Here is a 12,433-nt window from a genome sequence, read left to right as displayed (position 1 = left end):
GGAATGATACACATATTGATATCAGGAGCTGCCCCACTTTTTCGCAATTCAAAGATACTACACTGCAAGACCAGTTTATCTGTAATTTCTACTCTGCAGCTTCCAAATTTAAACCGATCTGAAGATATTAACCTGAATAGGATTTGTGCAGATTTCTTACTTCAAGGTCAGCTCTACCGTCATAATTTTATAGATATGTTATCCCCTAACTGTAACTATTGCAATAGATTTCTAAATACAAAGCATTTCTTAATTCAATGTCAGCAACCTGCCCAATTAACCAATATAGCATCTCTTTTTGCAGAATTGACTCTCATTCAAACAAATCTTGTGGACAATATTGAAACCCTTTCGCTCTCACAGAAATGCAAATTTTTACTCTTCGGTGACAATCATACTTTTAACTTTGATATAAATCAGCAAATTATTGAAAATTAATCATCATTTATTGTTAAAGCCCATGGAAACTTCTGAGGATTCTAGTATTGCTACGCTCAGTTCTGTGGCGTCGCAGATGATCTTGTGTCGGTTGCGATCGAAAGCAACTGCCCGCCTGCCGTAGGCCGGAGTAGAACATGGGCAATTGGCCGGATAAGGCTTGTGACGAGTCGGAAGGCCTCTTGTAGGCCGCTAATCGGCGATAAACCCAGTTGCATCGGTATGTGTCGCATTGCTTGTCGACATAAGCCAGCCTTTAGAGTTGAGTTAAAGTTAGTTCATTTTCAATGAGTTTACTCAGAGTCTCAACTCGAACTGTAGAACTGGACCCTTGATTCTGACAGAGCCAGTTTTTTGGCTGATAATGTGTCTAGGGTAGATACATATGTAACCTAAATATCAAGACATTACATTGAAGCGTCTTTAAAACTTCCCAAAATAACTGGATTCTGTCTACGGACGGATGGTCTAATGTGAATGCAATAGCCCGCTGGGAATAGAGTCCCATGTTGGCTCAAAATCATCAAAATTTTACTTATGAGCAGGGTTTTCATGTTTTCGTTATGAGGAGAATGGCGATTAAAAAAAACTTACTCATGAATAACTTTGGCTTTAATCATTGAAAAACATTATTTGTCTTGTTACCTGTATTATAATAAAATAGGGCATAAGTAATTTAATATAGAGGCGTTTAGGCCTATCTTATGGTCATGAATGATAACGCCGGAAGACATATTGCTTTGGATCCTCAAATTTGTAGAAACCGGTTTTATCGGTAGAGTCCCGAACCGGTTTGCTATAGTGAAAACAAATGCGACAGAACGAAAAGTTGGTTTGAATCAGCTAACGGCAGAAATTTGCTTATTTCGCAAAGCCCCGCCATATTGGAAAAGTCAGTTTTATGTTAAAAATGGCTCACCAAACGGTCTACTCAACTTAACCAGAGCGTTTAGGTAAACGGCTTAAGCGCCAATTTATCAAAATTGGTTTGTAAACTGTTATGAACAAAGACGATTTCCGGACGATAATGATTGCTTTGGATAATCACCCACCTCTTCTACTATAAAGCCTGCCAATTGCTTGAAATAAATGTATTGAAACTTGTTTAGACCTATATCGGTTGCGCCCAAAACCTGCAAACCGGTTTGTTGTAGTGAAAACAAATGCGACAGAACGAAAAGTCGGTTCGATAAAATCAGCTACCGGTGGACATGTTACAAATTGCTCGCCGAATGGTTAGGCCTAACTTGATTTTTGCAAAGCGTTTAGGTTATATAAACCGGAATGAAAAAAGGCGATTTCCCAACAAACTGAAAAGATTCATACAAACCGATTTCAAACAAATGCGCCTTAGGCCTACTTGACGATATTACCAATTGTAGGCCTATACCAGTTCATTTTGATCACGACCAAATGATCCGAGTCTAGCACTAACTCATAAGAAATTATCCTTAAAAGGCCTATCGATGAAGCTGCCTGCGGTAATACAAATCTCTTTCTCATTACCCCTATGGGTTGAACAGTACAAACACAACATCAATTCGATGTAGGCTCACAGTGCACCGAGTAAAGAATTTGTTTGTAGCCTACCCCGGAAGTATAGTAAACAAATTCAGTCATGTTTTCACATTCATTGGGTCAATATGCAATCCATATACCCGATAACAGGCTCCAAGAGTATCTAATGGGTCGATTCCGTAACCGATGGTAGAAACCGGTAACGAGTCTACTCAACTCAAACGACAACTAAACAGCCCCCATAACACCACGATATTGACTATAGCATATGAATTATGTTATATTATAACGTATCATTATTCATCATCTCATATTATCGTCACTTCGGAATATTACTCGCACGATATTGGGAAAAGAAACAATTAAATACACAATTTGAATTTGATTGTCCGGGATTATAAATGTAGGCAACATACTCCTAGGCAACATACTCCACTTTCAAGAATAACATGACGCTCTAGCAAAAACTAATGTTTCCAATGTCTCCGTTTTTAACGCCTGCGCGTTAGGCTTAGTAAGTGTTGGAAAAGTCTAAGTCGAGAAATCAGTACAGTGTGCAGGCGTCATGACAGTGTTTACATGTTTCAAAACTGGGTCATGTCAGTACGGTATTCACTTTTTTTTTAACCAGCGTGAACTTTATCAGCGGGGGATCTTGATGTCTTCTAAATAATCTCATGTATCATATGCTTGCGTATCATATGTTAATACAATTATATGAACTGTCAAAATAAATAAACAGTGACATTGGGATCACCATAGAAAGTGCACCAAAGTTCATAATGGTTAGCATTTCGAGATCAGCATTTTCGGGATTCGAACATGATAGCGCCATATAAGATAAATCAGCGACACTGGAGTCATCAAAGTTCAAATCGAATTGAAATGAGTTCAGTATTGTTCGGGGCTCGAATCTGGTAGCGCTGCAAATATAAACAAGTGACATTGGGGTCATCAATTTTCAAATCGAATTGAAATAAGATAATTATTTATTGTGGGATTCGAATCTAATAGAAACGGAAACATTGGAGTCATCAAAACACACATTCATTATGCGTAGTGACATGACCCAGTTTTGAAAGTTCTGACATGTAGTGACGCCTGGGCAATCAACTGATTTCTGGACTTAAAGAATTTCCCCAACACTCACTAATGGGCATGCGTTAAAAACAGAGACATCGGAAACATTACGGTTTTTGCGATGTTCCACTAAAATGGAGTACAATTACAATAGGGTTTCTGCGAAAGCTGCAGAAATCCTAAAAATAATCAAGCAAATATCAATAGGGTTTTTATGAAGTAACAGAAAACCCTAATAATCAGCAGAATTACAATAGGGTTTCTGCGAAATAATCAGAATTACAAGAGGATTTTCGATGAAGTTCAGAAAACCCTAATGAATGAGAAGTAAAATGAAATGATATGCAGACTTGCCAACTGTGCGGTTTCACCGTAATACATTACGTTTGGTATGCCGATAATAAGGTGTTCTGACCAGGATGAAAAAATACGGTGGAAAAAATGAAATGTTACGTTGTTCTGTTTTGGTTCTATAAAATACAATTGTACTGTAAACATGTTACAATGTTCTGTTTTATGTGTAATAAATTACGTGTTTGAGTTTGTCAGCGGCAAAAAAATATTTGATAGTACAATCCCCACCCAGCATGTGACGCCACTGCTTATAATTTATCGGTGTGCTTACTGTGGCAAGTTTCTTTGGTAAAATCGGAAGTAGGCCGTGTTCGGTTGTGTTTCTGTAGAGTCCGTAGTAATGAAAATGGACGATAGCATCAATCCGCTTTCATGATGCCTTTTGAAACTGCTGGAATGATTTGATAGGGATAGAGCATTGAACATAATGTAAACCTATATCAAAATATTACCACATTGATCAGTATGAAAATGAGCTAGTAGGCCTAAAATGAGAATTTGGGACTGTTTAATTGGCTTCCTGGATTTTTTTATGCGAAATACTAATAAATTGCAAAAACACAGCCAATATCAAATTATCAAATTTTGAGTTTTCTGGTCATATTTAAACCAAAACTAACAGTTACACAAGTGAATACTTAAGAAATGGATACATGTATAATTGTACGCTCTTCTAGATACTAGAAAGGTCAAACCACTTTGCCTGTGGCAAATTGTCATCAACATTGTCAGTAGTTGGTTTCAGCTCTAATTCTCATAAATTTTCCTTGGTCATTTTTTCTCGTGGCCATTTTTTCATCAGTCGCACTTCTTACGTCAGCGATCATGGCGATCATTTTTGGAGCCCAAACATCTGTATTGAGTTTGCAACATAGTGATGATATTACTAAGTGCATGATCTTGTTGATATCATTATCAAGTATACTTACAGACGTTTTACCTTGATATTATGGATAAAACATGCATCGCATCAACACAGTTATTGACTTATCAAGTTCGAAGTCAATATGCAGAAACCCATGATGAAATTTTTTTGGTTAAGATTCACAGAGATGAAAGCAATACTGGTAAAAATATAACTGGTTTTTTCACCAGGCAAACTGCAACATCACGCGCCACTTATTACCTCTTTGTCACCACGTTAGCTGTTCTAGTACAGAAATCTGATGTATCGACTGATGATATTTGGTATGTTTAGGTATAATAGATTGTCGCTCCCTTAGCATTCGTATTAAAGAGCATAAGAAAGATATTATTAATCAAAAACCCCAAAGTGCTGTGGCTACCCATGTTTGGGATACCAATGATCCAAATTTGATTTTGATAATTCTCGGATAATTTTTCCGTCTCACAGTATTACCCGACGTCACATTCCCATTCAAATTCCTATGTCAATGGTAACCTTGGTTTCTCCCTTCATAATAAACTTTTGTCCCTATACATTTCCTCTCTGGTTAATATTACCTAGTTTTCATGTGCAATAGTGTGTGTCGTTCTTACTGGTATATATACTGTGAAATGTCATAATTTTAGTTTGGTTTTTAGGATAAAACCGAAAATTTGAGTTTTTAATAAATTCTTTATAGTTTTGATATTTTAAAATCTTTTTTGAACTTGTGATTGTGGGACTCATATTTCATGTGCATAGCTGTATCTACCAGCCACCAGCACCCATGCAGTGAAAGGCTTAATGTTTCATTTATTTCTGTTTTTAGGTCTCTTCAGTGGCTGTCTCTGTTGCAACATCACTGCCCCATGCAACTGAAACAAATGCTTTCAAGTCTCAAGTTGGAGCACAATCTTCTGAAACATTCTATGAATTCAATGATAATCAAAAGAGAAGAGTGTGTAAGGCAGAAGTCACCCATTTTGATGATTTCCATCGATTTTCTTCATTGAGTGATCATGACCGGGAAAAGGTCGTTGCCAGAGTTCTTGAAATGAGACCTAGGTATGTGTGAATTTCTAAGAATTGTGAAATATTAAACACAAACTCGTCTATATGAATGTGTTCACAGAAAGAAATAGTTCTGGGATTTTGGCTAAATGATTTTAACATTGTATCACTCGGAATGGTGATGATAGTCGAGCAAAATCATTTTAGAAATATTTTAATAAAAGTTTATCAGCAAGCCGTTGATATTTATTCATTTTCGAAGTCAATTAATATGAGCATGTTTACACCACTTAGTGAATGGGTACCTATGCCGAGAGGCCAAAATTAGCAAAATCGTTTCCATAACAACAACCAGAGAAATAACTTAATCAACACTTGATTGTTAGAAGAGTCAAACTGATTAATACAACTAAAGGTTGTATAAATCAGTTATTAATCACTTAAATGTATAAATTTGACATAAATATCAACTAAATACCGGTTCAATCATTTCTTTTTAGGCCAGCCGTAGGCTGAGCCTGTTACTATACAAATGGAACGAATTTAAATGACATGGTTTGAGCTAAGGCCCTTTGATTGTGCAACTGAGCATATATTTATACGAATCATTCATTCAAGCATTATCCATTCTCCAAATCCTAGGGTGCTGAATTTTGAAAAAGGGCCTCGTTAGAAAGTTTGAGCTTTTTCGTGAAAGACAAATAGCAAAATTATCGGTTTTAAAAAGCCACTCAGAAAGCAAAGAGGCGTCTATGATTGGCTTAGCTGCAGAATTCAAATGAGCAGGTGTCCACGTGAACCTGCGGTATCGTTTACTGTTTTATTTCCGAGTTTTATTTCAAGATTTAAAATTGTATTTCAAGATTGATTTCTGTGATATTCTTAAATTGATTTGGTTTTTGGGAGCAATATTTTTATTTTCACTTCAGAAAATATCCTTGACAATTATGCAAACTCCGGGAAAAATAGCTTTTTCTCAAATCTCATGGAAGACCTTGGTACGCAAAAAACACGGAATTTCTTCATTTCATTATAAATAGTGACTGGGTATTTCCAGGGGGATATCCATAGTCGGACAAGGCGCTGGATGCATGTTTCATTACCGGTACCCGGTAGTCCTATGTGATAATTTATTACTATTGTCACTCAATAACACTGCTCATCAAGAAAATGGAAAACCTACGTAGGCAATTATCTATCAACATTGACTGCTGACCCCACAGTGACTTGTGTATCGGGCCTGTACCCAAGGCAGTGCATTGGGTCGTACCGCATTTGGTTCTGGGTATTTTACCACTAATAAACCTTGAATTAATGTGACTAATGCTGCATTGATTGATATAAAAACGATGGTTTATTCAAACTGCACGGTTTCGCTGGTCGTAATCAGACCAAACTGAGGTATGTATTCAAACGATCAACAGAAATATCCCAAAATGATCGATGTCAGACAAAAAATAGATAGACATAATGCATAACAAGAGAAATCCCACAATAAATTCAGTCAAAACGAGAAACTTGAATAAAAGAGTATATATATTGTGCAAGGTTTCCGCTAAAGACTATTAGCCATCATTAATTCCCTCCTTTGTTTGCCTTGATTATCGCTTGCTTGTTTGCACTCACTCACTGATTTCATCTGATTACCCCTAAGCTTGTCCTCATGTTTTAATCACTTTAGTTTGTGTCTTTTGTTTTTAAATAAATTTAATCTATATTGCCCTTAGTTTGCCTTTGCTTACTTTACTGTTTTTTCCAGCCGTTATGTCATTACTTTAATCTATTCCCCTCCCAACATTTTTATCATTCACTCATGTTTCTATTGTTTTGGTCTTGTATAAATATCTTGTAATATTCTCCTGTTCTCAGTATGCCTTATGATGGCTAATTTTAGCTGAAACGTTGCACAAATATATATACTCTTCTGGCTTTGGATTTTTCATGGGTGTCGTGCATCTAAATTGTGATTGATGCGAGTATAGTGTATCTAGATAAGTTAATAAAAGTTGAATGTTATTAATGATTATGAAATGGTTTATTTTTAGCTGATGGGTTTTTTTTTAATGGGTTAGAGTGATTATCAGCCATCGTCTGTCCGTCTGTCCATCAGTCAACTTTTTCTTCAATTTGCTACTAGTGCTACACTTCTTTTCTAATCTTGACCAAACTTGGTATAAAGCTAATATGGGCCAAGGGCTAAAAAGTTTTAAAGCCGTTTTCCCAGTTTGATCTCTAGGGGCGCTGTACGGGTAGCACTTGTATATCTTTAAATAGCTACTTGTCCTACAAATATTCGATCTTGATGAAACTCGTTTAATAGGTACTACAGGCGAAAATGTTATAGTTTGAATGTTATGGAGCGGTTTTCCCAATTTGACCATGAGGGGGCGCTGTACAGCTGTACTTGTAAATTGCTACTACTACTACTACTGCAATTATAGTCCGATGTTGACGAAACTTGGTATGTAGTTATTATGGGCCAAGGGTTAGATAGTTATGGAGCAATTTTCCAAATTTAATCTCTATGGGTGGCACTTGTAAAATCTTTACATCGCTACTTGTCCTACAATTATTACTCAATCTTGATGAAATTTGGTATGGCAATATTTTGGGCCAAGGGCTAAAATGTTATTGAGCCATTTTCCCAATTTGACCTCTAGGGGGTGCTGTACAGGTCACTCTTGTAAAAGCTTTCAATTGCTACTAGTCCTACAAATCATTATCGGATCTTGACAAAGCTTGCTGTTATGATACTAAGGGCCAATGGCTAAAAAGTTATAGAGCCAATTTCAGGATTTGAACATTTGAGCGTGCTGTGTAGGTGGTCCTTATAGAATCTTAAAAACAGTGGAGCTGTAGTCATAGGCACAGAAACCTGGCTATCTGAAGATAAAGCTAATGGTGAAATCTTTCCTCCCTCCCTAGGGTATACCCTATTCAGACTAGATCGAAACACAAACAAGGTGGAGTAGCTATCTTAGTTAAACGTGTCTGTTTAGCGCAGCCCCAACTGCAGACTAAGTATGATTATGGGTTAAGTTCCAAATTACTTAGAGCAAACCCACCTTCATAGGTGCATATTACCAACCACAAAGAAAATGTCCACGAATGCCACGTGAATCTCAAAGAATCCCTGTCAAAAATACCAAAAGATAATGATATCTGGATCCTTGGTGATTTCAACCAGCCAAATATCTCATGGCAAGATTGTGAACAAAAATCCCTGATAGTCAGAAAAAAGGTATCTATGAGAAATTTATCACCCTCATCAATGAGTTCAGCCTCACACAAACAGTTACCTAACCAACCAGAGGCAATAATACCCTTGACCTTTTCCTGACAAAGAACCCAACAATGGTCAACGAAGTAACTACCTTACCCTCCTCAGGAGACCATGACATAGTCTTCACCAAATTCCAAGGCAAACCAGTCATAAGTGAGCCCAAGACAGACAAGTACTGCTGCTTAACAAAACGAACTGGGGTGCCCTTAAAGCCCATTTTACCAGGCGAGCTTCCTAAAGAACTGTGACAGAACAATAGAACAGTACAGTAGAAACCTTCTGGACTGACCAAAGAGTAGAAATCAGGAGGGCATCAGCAAAATCATCCCATTGTAAACCCTGGTAACCTGCCCCCAGCTGCCCTGGATGACCCAACACATTAGACATCTTATACATTAGTGAGATCATCTTTATCGTAGGCACAGGCGATACATTAGCGGTACAACATGTGTTTACTTATAAACTTTTAGCCTATATCTTCTTATAAACTTAAAGCATATATCTTCTTATGATGACAAATGTATGTAACGAAACTAGTTGGGAATATTATGCTAATATTTCTCTCACAATTATTAAATACCAAAGATTTTGCAGTTGGTCACTTAAACATTAGGAGTATGAATAAAAATGTTGATCATTTCTTGACCTCTACACAAGCGTTTAAATGGTTTGTTATTGGCTTTACGGAAACAAGAACTTCAGAATACCATGACAATAGTGAAATGTATTCAATACCCAGTAATAAATCAATTTTTTCATCAAGAAAAGATAGATTTGGAGGTGGTTTAGGGGTTTTTGTGAAAAACGAATTGAATTTCAGTCTGTGATGACCTAAATATTGTATTAAATATATTGTATATCATATTGCACAAAAAAATTACTTCACTAATATCCAATTAGTTAAGAAAATATGCTAGATGGGAGAACCTTTCAATTTTATCACATGATTCAGTCGATTGTTGAAATTGCGCAGTACATTGACAATCATCTGTGTTATTGCAGATGTTTCTCTTTAGATCATCAATAGTTTCTGGTTGGTTTGGTACATTGTGTCCTTCAGCTAGCCCCACAAGTAAAAAAGTCCAGTGGATTTAGGTCAGGCGATTATATGGCCCAGTCGTTAACAGTTTGGAGCGATGAGATTCTGTCACCGAATTGTTTTTCCTGCTGAAAAACATTGCGCAGCATCCTGTTGGAACCACACTGGATTGAGACTTCCTCTAGCCATCTATGAAGTTTTGTAATGGAGTACTGAATCAGCATCTTATGATAGCCGGTTCCATTCATAGTCAGCATTTCCTTTTTTGTCAAAAAGTATGGCCCGAATATAGGCCCCCTGGATGACCTACTGTATGGCAAATCCAAAGATCACACCTCATAGACAACAGACAGCTCACTTGATGACATTGATTAAGTGGCTTCTCAGCAATCAAATATGGATTCTTAACCCAAAATCCATGGTACAGACTGACAGAAAGATTTGGTTTCCTAAAACCAGCATACCATCTAGGCTTTTTGTATTAGAGACATAGACATGATTTAACAGTTATCTATACTATAAAGCAGAACGGACGGTATTTACCGCGACACATTATAAGAAAATAAATGCATGTATTGAAACGTCCTTTTACTGATGCTTAATACCAGTTCTTCCCGTCATCAAGTTACACGTTTCAAACAGATTGGTGGTCCGAGGGAGTCACAATATTCATTCTAAGCCCGGGCTAAAATTCAGTTAAAAACGATGTGTTCGCCATCTAACAGTAAAGTACCATACTATGCTTCTGTAGAAGTACTATAGTAAATTACTGACCTGACCGACTTAAGATACACAACGCAGCATCAGAACAGTACTTGACACAGTTCTCTCAACACTGATCTGTCCCTCAGTTGTTTAAAACATTGGTTAAGACATTCATCACACGTAATCTTTGGATCAAAATTAATATCATTGGACTTAGCGATATGTTCTGACCGTGTTGCTGGCCCATACGCAGCGTCTCAGAATGCTTATTGAAGGGGACAGGCCCATTGCGAGTTTTTCAGAATGGTTCCATACCACAGATAGGTTACTGGCAGATAGGGAGGCCCAAACGCAGCCTCTCGGAATGCCTGTGGGGCTGCCGATGTGTGCGTTCGTGGTTAAATTTATAAGAGAGCTTTCAAATGCATGTAGTACATACGGATTTTGGGGAAGGGTAAACAAATATAAAACTTTGTATGGGGAGTGGGTCAAAGCAAAATGTACGTACTATTCTGACAGGATCTCTCTTAAGAAAATGTATGTATATATGAGAGATATCAAAAAAATATGTATGTATATATGAGAGATATCAAAAAAATTATGTCAAACAGTAATATAAAATACAGAATCCCAATATCATCGGATCGAGCGACTATCTCGGAAATTTCAATTAATAGTCCCTCAATTTAAGCATGCAATTCGTTGGTCGAATGGAGGGGCTTTTCAAATGAACGTATGGGTGGTGTGGTCAATATAGAAAGTACAAAGATCGAACGAGGAGGGGCCTAAAAACGGCTGGGGCAGAATTTACTGTTAGTTATTTGAATGATAAGGTTTGTACCACTGACAGGTCAGACGGGGTAGGGGAGGTGTGGGGTTGGTTGCAAGAACTCTAAACATGTGAAGCATTTAGATTTATTTCCCGGCCAATTAATTAATGATTAACAGGATTCTGCATTTATGCGCCGTCCATTGGACGGGTATTCAGCTAGTCTATTCTAAACAAGAATTACAAAAAATCACTACAACAATGTAATCAGTTGCTAGGAAATCACTAAGCAAATTACTATAGCAACCATGATAATTATCAAAAAGTACCGTTACATTCTATCATTTGGTGGAAAATCGAAACATTTCATTAAGAAATGTGGAGGATACAGGCAGTTTCTTTATGTATAGTAATTAATGGGAGACCCTGTAATTACCAAATCGGGAAATTTTTGGACTCTGCATTACCTAGTTCTGTAGCTGTACCTCAAATTGATATATGCACTCGTGTGACAGTGACTTCATCATCATTGATCGACAATATTTTTGTTAACTGTCACATCAAGTATAAGTGTGAATCAGGTGTTTTACTGTGTGATTTCTCTGACCATTATATGGTGTTCACTTCTTTCAATTTTCTTCTTCAGCATAAAACAAAAACTCCAAAAAAGGAGGTTATAAACTAACGACTTTAAAAATCGTAGAACCTTGCAGATTTTTAGGAGAAAATTGATGGTAACCAATTGGGACTCAGTGTTGTGTATAAACGATGCAGAAATTACATACTGTAGATTTTATAGTATTTCAAAAGTCATGTATAATGATTCTTTTCCAATTAGGACTGCTAAGAAATCCCGGTATTCTAGCCATCAACAACCCTGGATGTCTAATGGGTTACTTATTTCTCTTAAGCATAAAAACTTGTTGTATAAACAATTCAAATCACATAAAATGCAGCAATCAAAAAATAGATATTGTAAATTTAGAATCTATTCATCAAGCTATTAGGTATTGCCAAGAAAAATTGTTACATCAAAAAATTGATGAAGTAAGTCGTGATATGAAACAAACTGGCAAAAAATTACTAATATTCTTGGCAAAAGCAAAGATCAAAATTACCCTGAATTTTTCAAAATCAGCGTCACAGTCATACAGGATGATCAAAATGTTGCAAATGCTTTTAATGAATTTTTTGTGTCAATTGGATCCGGTAAACAATTGCATGTTTACGATCAGTATGTTTGGCGGCGATGGTTGCCTGGGACAAGATTTTTCACAATAGTGTTTCCACCATCTTGTTTGCAGTGTGTTTGCTCCACATTCTGTTTGTAAACACAAGCGACACGTGTGC

General features: G+C 36.8%; 1 protein-coding gene across 5 annotated transcripts in view; it reads left to right on the top strand.

Moving 5' to 3' along the window:
* Nucleotides 1–12,433, top strand: part of LOC141903821 (katanin-interacting protein-like) — a 382,582-nt gene that overhangs the window by 124,441 nt on the left and 245,708 nt on the right. For all 5 annotated transcript variants that reach the window (XM_074792155.1, XM_074792154.1, XM_074792152.1 and 2 more), the window contains one exon: nucleotides 5,106–5,341. In XM_074792155.1, coding sequence (XP_074648256.1) covers nucleotides 5,106–5,341 — 236 coding nt within the window. The remainder of the gene's footprint in view (nucleotides 1–5,105; nucleotides 5,342–12,433) is intronic.

This window comes from Tubulanus polymorphus, chromosome 4 (genome assembly GCF_964204645.1).
Source record: "Tubulanus polymorphus chromosome 4, tnTubPoly1.2, whole genome shotgun sequence".
Classification (NCBI taxonomy): domain Eukaryota; kingdom Metazoa; phylum Nemertea; class Palaeonemertea; order Tubulaniformes; family Tubulanidae; genus Tubulanus; species Tubulanus polymorphus.
Note: the sequence above shows the minus strand (reverse complement) of the source record. Positions and strands in the feature narration are given on the sequence as shown.